Raw genomic sequence first — 15,010 nt, forward strand, 5'->3', positions numbered from 1 at the left:
GCAGACACACCCATCAAGCGTACATAGATACAACCGGCGTTGTTCAGGTAGTTGTCGTGGGCTCTCTTTCTGGTTTGATTAATCTATGAGCAATTTTTTGGTAAACTGTATCAAATGGCGGTTCAATTCGCTTTCAATGCTGTTGTCATGCTGTATCCACGATTGATACCCAGCAGAGGCATTGATGATGCCCTACTACTGCTCCATTGCACAGAACGTCAAATCAGCGCAGCCGACTCGTTTATAAACGCCCATCGCCGCCTTAACCTTTGCAAATGCAACATTAAAAACACAATATCATTTACAACGATTCCCCCCTTCGTCTCAACATGTGCTCCCTCCAAGCATCCGGGTATTTATTTTTGAACAAGTATTCAGCCCGCCAGCCGCCTGCCTTGCTCTTATAACTCCGTCCATTCCGCCGCGCCGCCCCCAAACACAGATACTTTATTTACTCACTAAGCGCCTGGAGTGCCTGGGTCAGGGGCACCACGCGCAGACTCCTCCCTCGCTTCAAGGGACTTGAGCTTCCGCTCCTCACGGGCATGATGGTCGGGCTGGCCTCGTCCCGCCACTTGCGGAAGACGCTCTTGAGGTCCTTGGGGATACCCTCGAGGACGACCGTGGAGATGGGAATAAAGGGGCGGTCTTCCATGCCGCTGGCCAAGATGGCATACTCTTGTGCGAAGTCGAGGGCGATGCGGAACGAGCTGTACTGACTCTGGGCGAACTTGCCCACAATGATGTACATCTCAAAGAAGGCGTCCAGGACGTAGATCCCTGAGGGGTCCAGGTCCGCTTGAGTGAACGGGGCGATTTCGACGACCTGAATTTCGTTAGATTGGATACCAGAGCTGATCCAGGAATTGCATCATCTTACCTGCTGCTTTGAAGCCGCGTTAGACCGGAACAGGCGCTGACAGTACTTGTCGTAGCTCGGCTTCAAGCGCCAATGGTCCGCGGACGTGGCCTTCGAGCCGCCGTCGAAAATGTCCCAGAAGCTGTCCGGCTCGCTGCCGTCGTCGATCTCCAGGAGCTCGCCCGTCAAAGTCAAGTCCATACCTATGAGACGCGCGCAACTCTGCTCGTCCACATCACTACCCTTGCCCTTCCACAGGTAGCACTTTCCTGAGGTTGCGATCAGGAAGGGGAATCCTGAGCAGAGGCTCGCCGAAGACAAATCGACCTCGTCAAATACAAAGGTGTGTTGTCCGAGGGTACGACGGCCGCAGAGCATGCTAGGCGCCAGAGAGTCGTACTTGGTGCTGGTGCCCCGGCGAATGATAATCATGCCGCCAAGTGCCAGGATGAATTCAGGGGTTTCTCTCCCCTGGCGCATCCTCACAACCTTTCCGCCGAGAGACCTGGCTTCCCGGTTCACAAACAGAGAGGCATCTTCGGCAGTGGCGTAGGGCACCTCATCGCCGGCCCAGAAGTACACTTCCGTTGCCTTTCTGCCGGTTTCGTTTGTGAAGGTAAAGGCGCAGATGTACATTTCCCGCTCAAACAGGATGCGCTCGTTATGCGCCGGCACGGGGATCTTCTTGCCATCGCCAGTGATTTGGAATAGCCGACCGCCCTGGCCCTGGATGTTGCGAGCCTGGGGCTTGTTCATCAGGATTTCCGCAGTATCAACCCGGAACTCTCTCTGCGGTCTCGGTGTGCCGAAAAAGTCATCCAGCATGGTCGACACATCCGGTCCCTGTTTGGTCGGAGATCGCATCGGCGATGTTACGGGCGTAGGGGAAGATGGCTTCGGAGGGAGCGGCAGTGGCCTGGCTGCGGCCTTCGGGGTGCTGGTCCTCTCCACAGGAGGCGCGGGGTTTTCAAAGCGGGAGATGTTCTCGACAGGAGGCGAGTTCAGTGGCGACCTCACAGGTGATCTCATGGGGGGAGGCGACTTCACGAGCGGCGGCGACTGTGCCACGGATCCTCCAAACATGGCGGTGGCATTCTTGACAGACACGACTGGCTCGCTGTCGACCTTGTCGTTCGATGCCATCTTCAGAGGTGAGCTAGGCCGCGACAGGCGGAGAGGCGCCACATGAGGGCTGTAGTCATTCGGGGGCGGGGATCTGATGGGAGATCGAACTGGCGACCTGGAGGTGGGTTCAGGCAACGGCCGCGCCCCGAACGTCTTGATCGGAGTGGGCTGCGCGGGCTCCTCGCGGGGTTCCGCAAACGACTTGCGCGGAGAACTGGGCCTGGGCTCTGGTAGAGGCCGTCCAGAAGTCTTGACAGGGGAAGCTTCCTCAACCTTCTGCGGTGTAGGGCTAAGAGGCTTCTCGAAGACCGGCTTGGGCTCGAACCTCGGCGTAGAAACGGGACTCTCCTTCTTGGGGCTGCTTGGTTGGGATATCTCCCTTGCGGGACTATCAGGCTTGGGGCTCTCCTTTCTCGGGCCTTCCCTCTTGGGACTCTCGGCCCTCTTTGGACTTTCGGCCCTCTTGGGGCTCTCAGGCTTGGGGCTAGCCTGGCTATTGTCATCCAGGAATATCGACATCCTCTTCATATCCAGCTTCTTAGGCGACGTGGGCTGGGCGGTAGGCTCAACCGGCTTCTCCTCCTGAAGCTTGATGGGGGAAGACTGAAGCTTCATGGTAGGGGATCTTGACCTGCGGGTCGGTACGGGTTCACCGTCTTTGGGGCTGAAGACTGGCTTCTCTGCAGACTTTTCGGCTGGCTTTTCAGGTTCTTCGACGGGTTTCTCGAACGACTTGAGAGGAGCCGGCCGGCTCTTCAAAGCCGCTTGAGCAGCGACTTGGGCATGGATCGAAGGAGGCGCTTCCTTCACCGGGCTCTTCTTGGGCTCCTCCATCACGACCGGTTCTTCATCCTTGACCGGCGAAGCGGGCGCCGGGCTTGACTGAGACTCCACAGGAGCGGCGGCCTTTGTAGGAGCCTTTCTCCTCGGACCACGAGCACGGCCCTTGGTCATGTGTGTCAGCTGCGGGCCCGGTGCCGTGGGCTCTGAAGCCGAGGCGCCGGAACCCTCCGACTTTTCAGAGTCTTTCCCTCCGGCCATGGGTGGCGGGCCGCGAGCCAGAAGCCCGGCAAGCGCAGGGTTGAAACGGTTTGCAAGTCCACCAGCCGCAGCGCGGCCTTGCAGGCGGGCCGGGGGACTGGTCTCTTTCTGAAGACCAGGGGAGGTGACCGAGCCGGTGGGAGACTTGATCGATTCCGCCGGAGACTTGAATGACGGCGAGGGCGCCGCGGAGTCATCCTTTGGCTCGTCTCTCGACATGGACTGAGGCCGCCCGCTGACAGATTTGCGATGTTCAATCGTGTAGTCTGACATGTCTGGCCTGGAGGAAAGAGATTTGCTAAATTCAGCCTTCTTCAGCAGGGCCTCAGGCACCGGTCTATCGGCCGCGTTGGATTTACTGCGAGCGATGCCTCTGCCTTGTTCTTGGGCGGCCTTGAAATCTTCCTTCTTCTTCAGGATTGCATCCTTGAACTCGTCCTTGCGCTCGCTGGGCTTGGGGCCACCGGTAATGTTGAGACCTGCTTTTCCGCGCAGGATATTACCCTTGAGCTCATCCGGTGCAACGTAGTTTTGAGTCTTGGTTCGACGCAGATTACCAAAGACGTTTGCTAGTTCGTTAGGCTGTTCCTTGGATGACCCTGCATCGCCAGAGGGGTTCCGAGACTTGAGGCCAGCACGGAAATCCTTCTTTGGTGGGGTCTCGGGCTTGACCTTTGCAGCGGCAGGGCTGTCACTGACTGACGATCGTTTCGGGATATCTCCAATTTCTCCCTCAGGTTTGGCGTCATTGATCGGACTCTTGATTTGACTGTTGCGGAAGCTGCTTCCACTGATGCTGCCGCTTGATCTATGTGAGGTCTCAGTTGGTGGTGTAAAGATGCCCTTCAGCCCACTGACAGAGGGCTTGGAGGTATGGCCGCCCATGGGTGATGACCGCATGAGCCCGCCAATATTGACTTCGTGCTTTTGGGAGGAGACTGATCCGGCTCGCCCAAGATCAACACTCCCACTGGCAGCCTTTTGCGCCTTTGCTTTGTTCAGCTCGACCATCCACGCCGGTTGATTCGTCGTGGGCGGCGGCTTTGGCTTCGGCGACTCTGGCTTGTTCAGTGCTGTCTCCAGCCAGCTAGCTTTGGTTGGGCTCCATCTCCTGGAATCCATGGTCTTGGACGGACTTGACGGTGGTGTCACCTTGTCCTCATCGTCTTCGGTTGGCTTCGGATCCAGATGGGGATCGGCGACAGGTGCTTTGGGTGTGGTTTCCAGATCAGTTTCTTCTTCTGTAGGACCATGGCGAGAAGCAGGACGAGAGGCGTGGCGAGACGCAGGACGAGAACGGGAACGAGCTCTGCTTGTGCTCGTAGGAGTGGATGCTCCATCGCGAATAACCATACTTTGTGGCCGTGATCGGGACTCGCCAGTCCGGCTTGAAGCGGCAGAGTCGGCACGGACGAGCCCAGTAGGTGACGTGACACTCCATCTCTTTACACTATCTGACCTCTTCATCATGGCACTCTGCACAAAGCCGCCCATGCCCTTCGTCGGCGAGACAGGTCTTGTAGGCGATGCGCGTCCTGATCCTGACGACAAGGCCGACGCTCGCTTGTCATTCTCGGGAGAGATCTCGGCGGGGGGGTCGAGTCTTTGCGCGGAGCTCAATGACAGCGGAGATGCCAGGCCTTTCGTGGGGCTCGAACTTTCCGGAGCGAGATCGGTCGATGAGCTGCGGCTCATGCCAGGGAGCTGCTGGCGCATGGCCGACATGTCGGTTGTATCTGTGTCTTCCACTTGGCTCTTGCGGCTGGCGGCGGAGGCAACGCTAGCTCTGTCGGCCGTCTGGCGGAACCAGGAGGGGTCCTTGGATCCCAATGCCTGGGCGATCTGGTCTTTGGAGAAGGACTGCTCGGTTGCGGAGGCGGGGTCAGAAGGCGGGTTTGGCGAGGTCCTCGCAGCGTTCTCGGCGGCAACGACGGAGAGGGGACGGCTCTTGGATCGATCGGAATGTTGCGAGTTGGGACGCCTCTGCCAGGAAAGCGGTCGCGCTCCTTGTACGCTGCCGGTAGGAGAGGTGACGCTCGTTCGCTTGGTATCAGCATCGAAGGGTGAATCGTTCTCTTTGGTGGGAGAGGTGGATGAGAAGCTTTCCATGGTGTCAGAGGCCGTGATACCACGAGATCGAGGGCTTCCGGTGTGTTCGAGACCAGGCGAAGACAGCCTCAGATCATCGGAAAGCTGCGTGGTGTTGCGTTGAGACGAGGGTGGTGGGGTATTGGCCGGGGATGATTTCTGAGGGGAAATGGATCGGGCGCGTTCTGTCAAATGTTGTCAGAAGGAGGGGTTGATGCAATTCTGGCAAATAGCACGGCGAGCGCGACAAGGAAAAAAAACACAATGGCAGATGAGGAAACACAGAAAGCGTGTTGATGATTTTTTTCTGCAGGGCGCAAAGTAGATGGGCAACAATGGACGAAGGCCGTGTGCTCTTGGTAGTGCAATGTGCGTGTGCCCATTGGAGTGCCGTGGGTTGGTGTCAAGGCGTCGAGGCGTCGCCCGCGTCTCGCCCAGTGCGGCGGCGGTCCCGTCAGTAGCTCAGCTTTTTGGTCAAGGGCAACCTGAACCTGAACATAGCACAGCACCGAGCACTCGCGCAGGATGGGCAAGACGCGAAGTAGGATGCGTACCTTGGCCGAGTTGGGAAAAGAAAGCTTACAAAAAGAGGCAAGACACGCAGGTAGGAATAGAACAACAGCAGCACCAGCGAGGGTAACGCAGGTGAGGAGGGACTGCGCGGGAAGTGAGGGACAGACGGGATGGAGACAGAATGAGAGACAAACAGAACAGGTGTCTGGGCTGGGCAGAGCAAAGCAAGGGAAACACAACAACACGTACCGGCACGACGAGCCTGGCGTTCCCTCTTCTCCTGCTGGATCTTCTCGTCCAATTCGCGCTGACGGGCGTCGTCCTCCTCAGTGCGGCGGGCATTCATCTCCTTGACATCCTGCAAAAACTTGGAGACGTCGTCCATGGCTTGTTCCGACATGTCGAAGCGGGAGGCAGAGTCATGACACGATTGCGGTGGGGGAAGAATGGAAACGGGTGGTTCTGTATGCGCAGGTATCCCCCGGTGAGAAGGTATGCCGTGGCAAGGCGAGCAAGCGTGGTGAGGCCCCTTTGGTTGGAGAAGGATATGTTGTCTATTTTTTTCCCTTGGCCGGTGCTCCTCGACGGGACGGGATGAGGTAGGTAGGCGGAGGCAGAGGCAGAGGTAGAGAGGGAGGTAGCGGGATGGGTGCGGTACTGAGCGGGAGGTACTTCGTCACCACCACCTCAGAGGTCCAGTCGAATCTGGGATGGGACGGGATGGGATGGCGCCGCTAACGAGCTGGAACTTGCGTGCGAGAAGCAAGGTACTGGGCGCGGCAGGGTGCAGGACGCTGCTGGAGGTACGGTAGGTTGGTTCCGAGGGTTTGGTGAGGGGGCGCGTGAGACTAGAGGCCTTAGGTAATGCACGAGGTAAATAAGGTCGTGTGGGTGAACGGCGACAGGACGGGACCTGCGTTTGTTGATGAGAGGCTTGAGGCTCAAAGCTAAGAGCAGCAAATGGGAAGCTGACGGCAGAGATGAAGGAAGCAGGTTTTTGGACTCGTCAATGGCCGATGCGAACGACTGTTGCATCCCGCGTTGGCGACCCCGACCTTTCTGCCTTGGGGCCCTAGCTACCTTACTTACCTGCGCAGTCTGGCCAGGGACACACATATGAGAATGAATGCTACGTCCGCCGAATACCTTTGCCCTGTCCTTGGTCTAGCCTTGGCTGCGAAGACTGTACCGTCAGGCACTGGTCACAGATGACAGCCCAGCACCCCAAATAATTTCACAGAGTTGGGAACAGACGTTGGGCCCATCGTCCGTGTTGATTTCCCCAAGTCTCAGCGCTAAAAGACCAATCTCTCAGAGCTGCTTCTCGTCCATCTCATCCAACGTTCCGAATAACCACAGGTAGAAAGAAGTACAATCCTCTCAGTAACGGCTCATCCAGCTGCACGAAGATCCAGCTCAGCTCGGCTCAGCCAGCCCAAGTCGGCTCAGCGCAGCCACGGAACTCGATGAAAAACAACAAAACACACAAAGGAAGCTCGTAAAAGAGGTACGTACCCGTCTTTCTTTACCTCAGGCAAAGACTGGGCGCTCGGACCATTGGCTTCTCCACACTTGCAACCCCTGTCTCACATTGGGATATCGCTCGCACCTGAGATCCCTTGACTTGGGGCCGCACCAATCTCGCCGTTCAAGCACCTCACTGGCCAGCGGGAGCGTTTCAATCACGTCGTTTCAAACCATGATTTCATGGAGGGATGTCCTGGCATTCAACACAATTCCTCTGCCATTCGAGCCGTCCAACGGCGCTCGAGGCACGAACAGCGTTGTTTGTCGCGTGCCCAACAGCTGGCAAGTTCTTCGGCACCGCTGAAGCACCAAGCAGCAATCTTTCGGGCATCATCGGGCCAGCGGAGGCCCAATTTTAAGCAATAACCACCAGGTCGTAAGACGCAAAGAAATCCGACAAGCTTCCGGTCTTAGCTTTCAGCCTCAGCTTACGTTGGCTTCCAATGATAATAGCAGTCCCCTTTCCACCGCGTGGATGCGCTGCATTTCAACCTCCGGGTCATCCATCTATCTGCGACCCATTACACAACCTCGATCCTGACTTCCGAGCCGTAACACCCCATCGGATCCGGTATGTCGTGGGACCAGGCTTCCAGAACACATTGTCATGCCCTGCCGTCCCCCTTTCGACCTAAGGGACTTCATGCTGGTTTCTGCCAGCTCATCCCAGCCTCCAACGGCGCGCTCGGCAGCTAGCTGTGCTGACTGCCGGGACATCCTCGAGTGTCGTCAACCGCGGAGCCTCCCTTTCTGCTCCATGTCCATGATGTTCGCTTGTCGATAGCAGCGAGAAGCAAGCCCCTTAGTACAGAAATAGCCTCTTTTTTGCGTCTTCCACAACCCATGCCAGGCCCTCCTTGAGGTTGGTGCCTGTCATGGCGCTACATCGCAGGATGTGCCAGCGATGCGTTCTGATGGCTTCTAGTCGTAACCCCTGAGAAAAGGTCAGCGTGTCAGCCTCGGGTCGCCAGGGGTGACCGGGACGTACATCGAGTATTTCCTGCTCATCCATGCATCCGTTCACATCCGTTTTGTTCGCAAAAACCAGGAGACTGGCTCCCGAGAGCCGCTGTTATCCATGTCAGCCCTATCGAGAGAAGGGGCCTGCATCCAACAGACCTCTTCTTGCAAAAGCCCATGCAGTTCCTCCATGCAATCCTGGATTCTCAGCCGATCTGTGGCGTCGACGACCCAGATCAAGGCGTCTGTCTTCTCAAAATAGTTCCGCCAGTATGATCGCAGCGTCTTTTGGCCGCCCACGTCCCCTGCTGCGGTCAGAGGGCTGGTCACCCGTATGAGAGAATCACCCACAGATGTTCAGTTTGTATCTGAGCGGTGTCAATCAGCAGCACTGGGAAGTGGAGGACGCTCAACGCACCCATCGTAGTCGATAGTCTTGATGATGAAACCCAATGTTGGGCTCACCGTGTTGACATCCTCTCCCATGATCTTCTTGACAATCGTTGTTTTGCCCGCATTGTCAAGACCTCTGGTGAGTCTGTCAGCGGGGTCGGCCAAGTGTTGCGCACTCGCAGACTGACAGCATCAGGATTCGCATCTCCTTGTCCTTTAGGCGGGCTTTCCGTAAGATGGACAGCATTTTAAAATAGGTGTGATGGTCTGTGGTATAAGGTATCTGAAATGGGCGTCTGCAAGATTCTTGATTTGTCTATCGTGATGCTGCTTCTTGCATTATTCACGTTGACCGATGCAGACTGCTCTAATTCGGGCGCCTGACTGGACCAAACTGGGCACGTGACACTATCGGGCATGCGGTCTCGGTCTGGCTTCGGTGAGGGACAGGTCATTGGCGTCTCACCGAGTACACCGACCACTTCAACAACTACACTCGAGGCTGATTTTCGTCCTCGTCTATCAAAGACATATCTTTTCGAATCGGGCAGTGCGAATCGAGCAGTGACAAAAGTACATCTAGCAATTTGACCTGTCAAATTCTGAAATTTATTACCTAAATATTAAGTCAAAGACAAGTGAGATATATATAAATCGATGAAGATGCTCAAACTCAACTCCTTCAAAGTCATCAAGAATATTTTTAGCAGCTTTGCGTTCTGAAGCCTGGATCGAATCTTTCTTCCAGAGTCAAGCAGACCAACCCTATCTGATGGGAAGGCACCTTCCCAAAAAAGCAGCTGCTCCTGCCTTTGATATCAGAGAACTCTCCCACACCAGACCACCCGTTCGTTTCCTTTTCCTCTTCTTCTTACCCTCCCCATCCCCACCCACCTACCTCTCTCCTTCTCCCACACGGCAACAGGTTTTGTGAAACTTGGCTACAACACCAGTAGCAGTGACAAGTCAAGGCACTACCCTGACTTTTCCTACCCAAGTTCACAGTCGCGCCAGAGGCATCTAATCTCCTTCATTACAGGTTGCCGCGTTTCTTTTTTTTTTTTCGGTCAAAAACACCTACACGCGCGACCCATCCTCCTCTTTCCCTCTCAAGAACTTCACAGCCGACAGGCAAAGCAGTGAGATCTTGGTCTTCCTTCCTTAACACCCCTTTCATCCAAGCCAGCCTGTAAGTGTGAGCAGCAACAATTGCTCAGCCTGAAAATCTTTTGTTGGATCCTTTATACTGATCTCACAACAGACATCTACCAGCCCCAAAGGTGCTTGATTTCTCTGTCTCAACCACACCGTCTACTCGTTTGAGATAGAGCCAAGAAGTCACTACAATGACCGAGGCAGATCAAGACCGTGGTGGCCGAGGCAGAGCCCCAGATGAGAACACTCGTCGCCGCCAGGGCAGCCCTTACCCTCGCGCCATCATCAGCTCCTTCTCTGCAGGCACTATACCTTCCCCGACCAGCATGCCCTGCCCCACTGCGACTTCCTCCCCGATGCAGCTGCCGGTTGAAGACAGCCCCAACGAGAAGCCTCGAATCCCTGGCATTCCTTCCCTCTATTTTCCCATCCAGAGAAGCCCTGGCCCTAAGGTAAACGAACCTAGCCAGCGAACCTCTATCCGCTGGGACAAGAATCTTCCTCTTCCCGACCGGAAAAGCCCTACCTCACCTGTCAGCAAGATCCCGTCAAGCCCTGAATCACCAGAGCCTATTCCGCAAAAGAACCGCGATTTCAGCTACGGCAGCGACTTTGTGCTTACTCGAGATCACGATCGCTACTTCCTGGCAGGACAGACTGAGAAGCAGGAGGAGGCAAATTCCACTACGAGCAATACGCAACAGAGAGGCAGCTCGCTGCACACCGACTCCGAAATGGCTTACTCCGACTACTCCCGTGGCCCTTCGGCTTTCGGTCGTCCCACCGCGCCTATCACGCGCGTGTTTAACGAGGAAATCGATCGTGCTCAGCTCACCCAGAGTGCCTTGCAGTCAATCCCCAATGGAGAACAGCACACCGGACGGGAGTCAAGCAACAGCCGTTCCTCCTGGGATGTTAGCGCTGACGACGAATCTTCGAACGATGGAAGTGTTTCTTCACGCGTTGCGCCGTTCACACCCAGTCCCATCGTCGAGCAATGGATCCAAGATCTCCCTACAGGTATCGTCTTTTCACTGTCAGACTGCGCTCGCGACGACTGGGAGTACGAGTTTGGTATCGATCCCGAGACCGGAGAGATGATGGAAGAAGTCAAGCAGCCCAACACGATGATCGACTGCGACGAGGAGGGCAAGATGACTCAGAACTGGATTCATCGCCGTCGAGGAATGACCAGCAATGTACTGGTATACAAGGAGATTGACGTTCGTGCCAAGATCATGAAGCGACAGGAACAGGAGCGCATCAAGAACCGAGCCAGAAAGACGGTCAAGCAGATTCAAGACCAAGCCGTTGGCCGCTTGCCCCAGCCCAAGGAGGCAGAGAAGCACAAGGTGCAGCCTCTTACCGACTACACTCTCCGTCCCGCCTCACCGAGTGACGCCAGTGGCTGCGCCAAGACCTACAACCTCTCCGTCACGGCCCAGGAGCCTCTTGCCGACTCGACCAACGTCTCGACGCAGCATTTCGAGTCCATTTTGAGAGAGTGTTTTCAGGAGAAGTTGCCCTTCGTCGTCGCAACTCAGACGAGCGTAGACCTCCGCGATCCCAAGAACTGGCCCTCCCGTGCTTCCCATCGCCAGTATATGCAGCAGTTCCAACATCTGCTGGAAAACCAGCCCAAGAACGATAATGAGACCATCTGCGGATTTGGGTTCCTTGCTCCGTATGAGAAGGGTATTAGCTTGACCACGGGCGCCGCTGCAGACACCGCGAAGGTGGTCGTTTTTGTCCACCCTGATCATCGCCGCAACGGTGTTGGCAGCGCCTTGCTCCACCGACTGCTTTCACAGACATCTTTGATGTTTCACGGTCATGCTCAGTACGAGTGGCGTGACCCCGACGCTGTCGATGATGGATTCCATCGGCCCGACTTCAAGCCTATTCACCGTGAGTTTCTCATATGTCTGCTGGATGTCACCCAACTAACAAACGGCAGGCATTGTCATGCATGCTATGGTCCAAGGCAAGGACGACAAGCATCAGTGGATGAGCAAATTCATGAAGTCGTTCCAGTTTGAACCCTCTGGAATGCTCAACCAGGTCTACAAGGTCGAGAAGCCCAATGGTATCGACTGGTACGATCAAGCTGTCTGGGTACACTGGGCTAAGAACGCCGGCAACGGACGCACATTCTACGCCGAATCCGAGTGCTCTTATGACTATCCTGGCAAGCCTCACTCGCCCGTCAAGGTTGCGGACTCCTGCCCGCGAGTCGAGTTCCCCAACGGCCCCGACTACGAGAGTGATGATACATACTAGAACGTCTAGAATGCGTCTACTTGAGGCTATGAGAGGTCTACGACGCAGCTCACGCTGAGAGTTAGCAATGTCACAGATGTAAGATTTTCTTCGCTTATTGTGGTTGCAACTTACTGACTTCGTCGCAGAGTCACCCGTGAACGGTGGCCACAAGAATGACAACAAGAATGTGCAATAACGAATGAGTTTGCTGACGCCGAGTCAACGAATCTCTCGAGAATCATGAGAATGGCACGGGTTGCGGAGGCAAACCCTCTACCGCAAGCAATCGAGAGGCCCCGGCGTACCGCGAAGTGTATTGTCTGAAGATTTCAATCATCAGACCCACGCAACTGTTCGAGAGAGCCGCCTCCGGATCTTTCTCCTCTGTCTTTTCCTTTTCAAGTTTTTCAGTCCGTGTCTTGAGCCTCATAATATTTGTCAGAGTACCCGAGGGAAGACGTAACGTTGCCAGAGTTGTGGAAGTGAACCGGATCAATGACCGTCTGGGGAGAAGGGAAGGGTTTGTTGGTCATGGGAAGCTTGGTTTTGCTCCTTCGTGCAAAGGTTGGGACTCCTCAATGCCAGTATGGGTGGCCGACAGATCCGGACCTTAGAAAACCTTGGAATGTCACTGGTCTCTAGGCAGATAGCTCAAAAGTTTTTGTTTTCAGTCTCCGATGCCAGTGACAAAACGGAGAGCAGATATCTAAAAATGGGAAAAGAACGTGCACTCTCGTAGACCTACCATAGTGCTCGCCGCTATGCTAATCCTATCAAACAAAATGCGCAAATCCTACACGATTAATAAAATAACCTACCGCTGCGAATTTCCATATATCACAGTCTGGGCATCATCCGCATACCTATCATGCCCGTTCCGGAAGCCGCCCATGATCTGGCTCCAGATATGATCTTGATTCGCCGGGGGCGGGCGGGCATGTTCCGAGGGGGGCGTCGACGAGGAAGACATCGCATCTTCACGTCTAGACTGTCCAGAAGACACTGTTGCCGGATGAGAAACAGAAGTGCGGCGGGACTCTACCGTGGACGACCAGCTGCTTGTACTTCCTGGCCCGCGACCACCCCTGGAACCACTGCTGGAACCGTTCAAGCTCCCCGCTTCAAACCTAGCCTGCCATGCTTTACGCGCCGTGCTGGCCGCGCCGCTCACCGCTTCCTGAGGCTTGCGAACAGTCGGAACGGGCGCCGGAGGCCGGTTGACTCCTGCCGCTGTTACGTCCTGTGTCACGGGGTTATTCACGCGACGGGAAGAGGGGGAACTCACTGCTTCGCTTGCGCGGGTGCTGGAATGGTTAGTACTGCGGGCGGATCTTTGGTTTGCTGGACTTGCCGAGCTGCTGCTGTCATGAGCCCGCTTGTTATCTCTTCCGAGGGTATTCGCAATCTCCTGAAGCTCCGCACGAGCCTGTGATTCTCGCTGGATCATCGAGGCCGGGACCGAGTACGTTGACGTTGTCGAAGGCCGACGACGGAGGGACGGCGCCGGCTGGGGAACGGCATTCTGCCCCAGGGTCTCCATGCGAGTGGCGCTCAGTCTGGTTTGCTTTTGATGCTCGGAGGTGCCGACAGATGGGGTGGTTGGCCTACGGATATCGCCTGGTCGGTAGTCGGCGGGGTGGTAGGTGGTGGGGATTCTCGGCACGCGTGTATCTTGGGATGGTGTAGGTGGTGGACGAGCAGACTGATCGGGGTTGCGTACAGACGTTCTCTCTGAAGCATCTCTGGGGTAAGAGTGTCGAGCGGCATCGGATTGGTGTCTCGAGCTGGACGTCGGGGGTGGTGCGTGGGCTGAATGCCTAGAGTTGCGTGCACTGTCTCTTGGCGTAGCCGAGGCAGAGGTCTGCTGAGGAAGCGTTGTCTCTTTTCTCGACTGCGACGGCTCAGGAGCGTGCTGAAGAGCCTCGCGAGACTCGTGTCCGAAGAGTCCGGGGTGTATTGATGCTCTATCGAAAGATCGTCCACCGTTTTGCGCAGCCTGACGCTCATAGTAGTTATTCATCTCGTCTTGCCAAAACGCGTTTCCTGCATTAGTCTCGTCGCCCTCGTTCACTTCGTCATCTTCAAAATCGTCTTCGAATGGGTTCTGGCGGGGACTCGGAGTGTTGCCGGACACGCGCGAGGAGTGGTTGGACCGCGGGTGTGACGTCTCCGGAGTATGCTGTCCGTGTCGGCTATCATAGCCCCTGGCCGGTCCTGACGCCGTCGAGGGCCGTCCAGATGAGCCCCATTCGGTCTTCGGCGGAAGACTCGCACTCGAGTTATCATCACGCTTTGCCTTGGAGTATGGAATACTCTTCCCAGCTCGTCGGGCACGCTCTCGACGTTCATATCGCCGGACACCAATCTCACGACGGATTGCGCGCAGCTTCTCTCCGAGCACCGCGCTCTCAGCATGAAGGCCACCGGCACCCTGCTCGAAGGCATCGATCCAGGCGTTGACCACACGAAGGAAAACCGGCTGGTATGAACCAGCACGAGAGAGCAGATGCGCGCGGAGGTCAACCAGCAGACGCGTATCGCCGCCGACGACGGCACACATGCACGCCTCGCACTGCGATCGCACCCTTTCCGTCTTGACAGGCGGGTAACCGTACAACTGCTCGAACGTGGCGCGGTCCATCCAAAGACCCTGGATGCTGGTGACGCGACGGACATACTCCTGGTAGTCAGGTTCTTGCGCGAGATCAGACTTGTTTCGGACCAACCGGCGCATCCGCTCAAATTTGTCTGTAACTTCGGAAGCAAGCAGAGCGAAGAGGCAGCGCATGCGCCAAGGGTTCAGGGCCTTGTGTGTGTGGCAGAGCATCGCTGCGTCTGGGACGAAGGGAAGCGACTGCCTAGCGGTAACGTTCATGAGTCCGCGCTTCATCATATCTATCACATTCAGTGAGTTCGTCTTGGGACGTAGCATCACCTTCGGAAGCTGACTGAGCTTTGCCTCTTGCTCTCTGAACCATTCATCTGGTGGATTAGCGATGCTGTAATTTGTCGGCAAGTAAAGATAACGCGCAAGCTTTTTGATGTTGCTTTCTGTCAGCTCATCAATGAGAGTGATTGACATATTGG

General features: G+C 55.9%; 4 protein-coding genes across 4 annotated transcripts; 1 reads left to right on the plus strand and 3 right to left on the minus strand.

Moving 5' to 3' along the window:
- Window positions 1-451: 451 nt before the first annotated feature.
- On the minus strand, window positions 452-6,026 carry Vil1 (Villin-1; the record flags this gene model as incomplete). Its single annotated transcript, XM_036638343.1, has 3 exons — window positions 452-826; window positions 881-5,298; window positions 5,876-6,026. The coding sequence occupies 3 exons, from the start codon at window positions 6,024-6,026 to the stop codon at window positions 452-454; spliced, it is 4,944 nt and encodes a 1,647-aa protein (XP_036496848.1).
- A 1,929-nt stretch (window positions 6,027-7,955) lies between these two features.
- On the minus strand, window positions 7,956-8,753 carry ARL2 (ADP-ribosylation factor-like protein 2; the record flags this gene model as incomplete). Its single annotated transcript, XM_036638344.1, has 6 exons — window positions 7,956-8,087; window positions 8,142-8,222; window positions 8,273-8,418; window positions 8,465-8,481; window positions 8,532-8,642; window positions 8,695-8,753. The coding sequence occupies 6 exons, from the start codon at window positions 8,751-8,753 to the stop codon at window positions 7,956-7,958; spliced, it is 546 nt and encodes a 181-aa protein (XP_036496847.1).
- Window positions 8,754-9,852: 1,099 nt separating this feature from the next.
- CGCS363_v006496 (uncharacterized protein) lies at window positions 9,853-11,941 on the plus strand (the record flags this gene model as incomplete). The annotated part of the gene is made up of 2 exons (XM_036638345.1): window positions 9,853-11,569; window positions 11,619-11,941. 2 exons carry the CDS (start codon window positions 9,853-9,855, stop codon window positions 11,939-11,941), a joined length of 2,040 nt encoding a protein of 679 aa, XP_036496846.1.
- Window positions 11,942-12,737: 796 nt separating this feature from the next.
- CGCS363_v006497 (uncharacterized protein) lies at window positions 12,738-15,005 on the minus strand (the record flags this gene model as incomplete). Its single annotated transcript, XM_036638346.1, has 1 exon — window positions 12,738-15,005. One exon carries the CDS (start codon window positions 15,003-15,005, stop codon window positions 12,738-12,740), a length of 2,268 nt encoding a protein of 755 aa, XP_036496845.1.
- Between the last annotated feature and the right edge of the window lie 5 nt (window positions 15,006-15,010).

This window comes from Colletotrichum siamense (assembly GCF_013390195.1).
Source record: "Colletotrichum siamense strain Cg363 chromosome Unknown KSG_Cg363_contig04, whole genome shotgun sequence".
Taxonomy (NCBI): Eukaryota; Fungi; Ascomycota; class Sordariomycetes; order Glomerellales; family Glomerellaceae; genus Colletotrichum; species Colletotrichum siamense.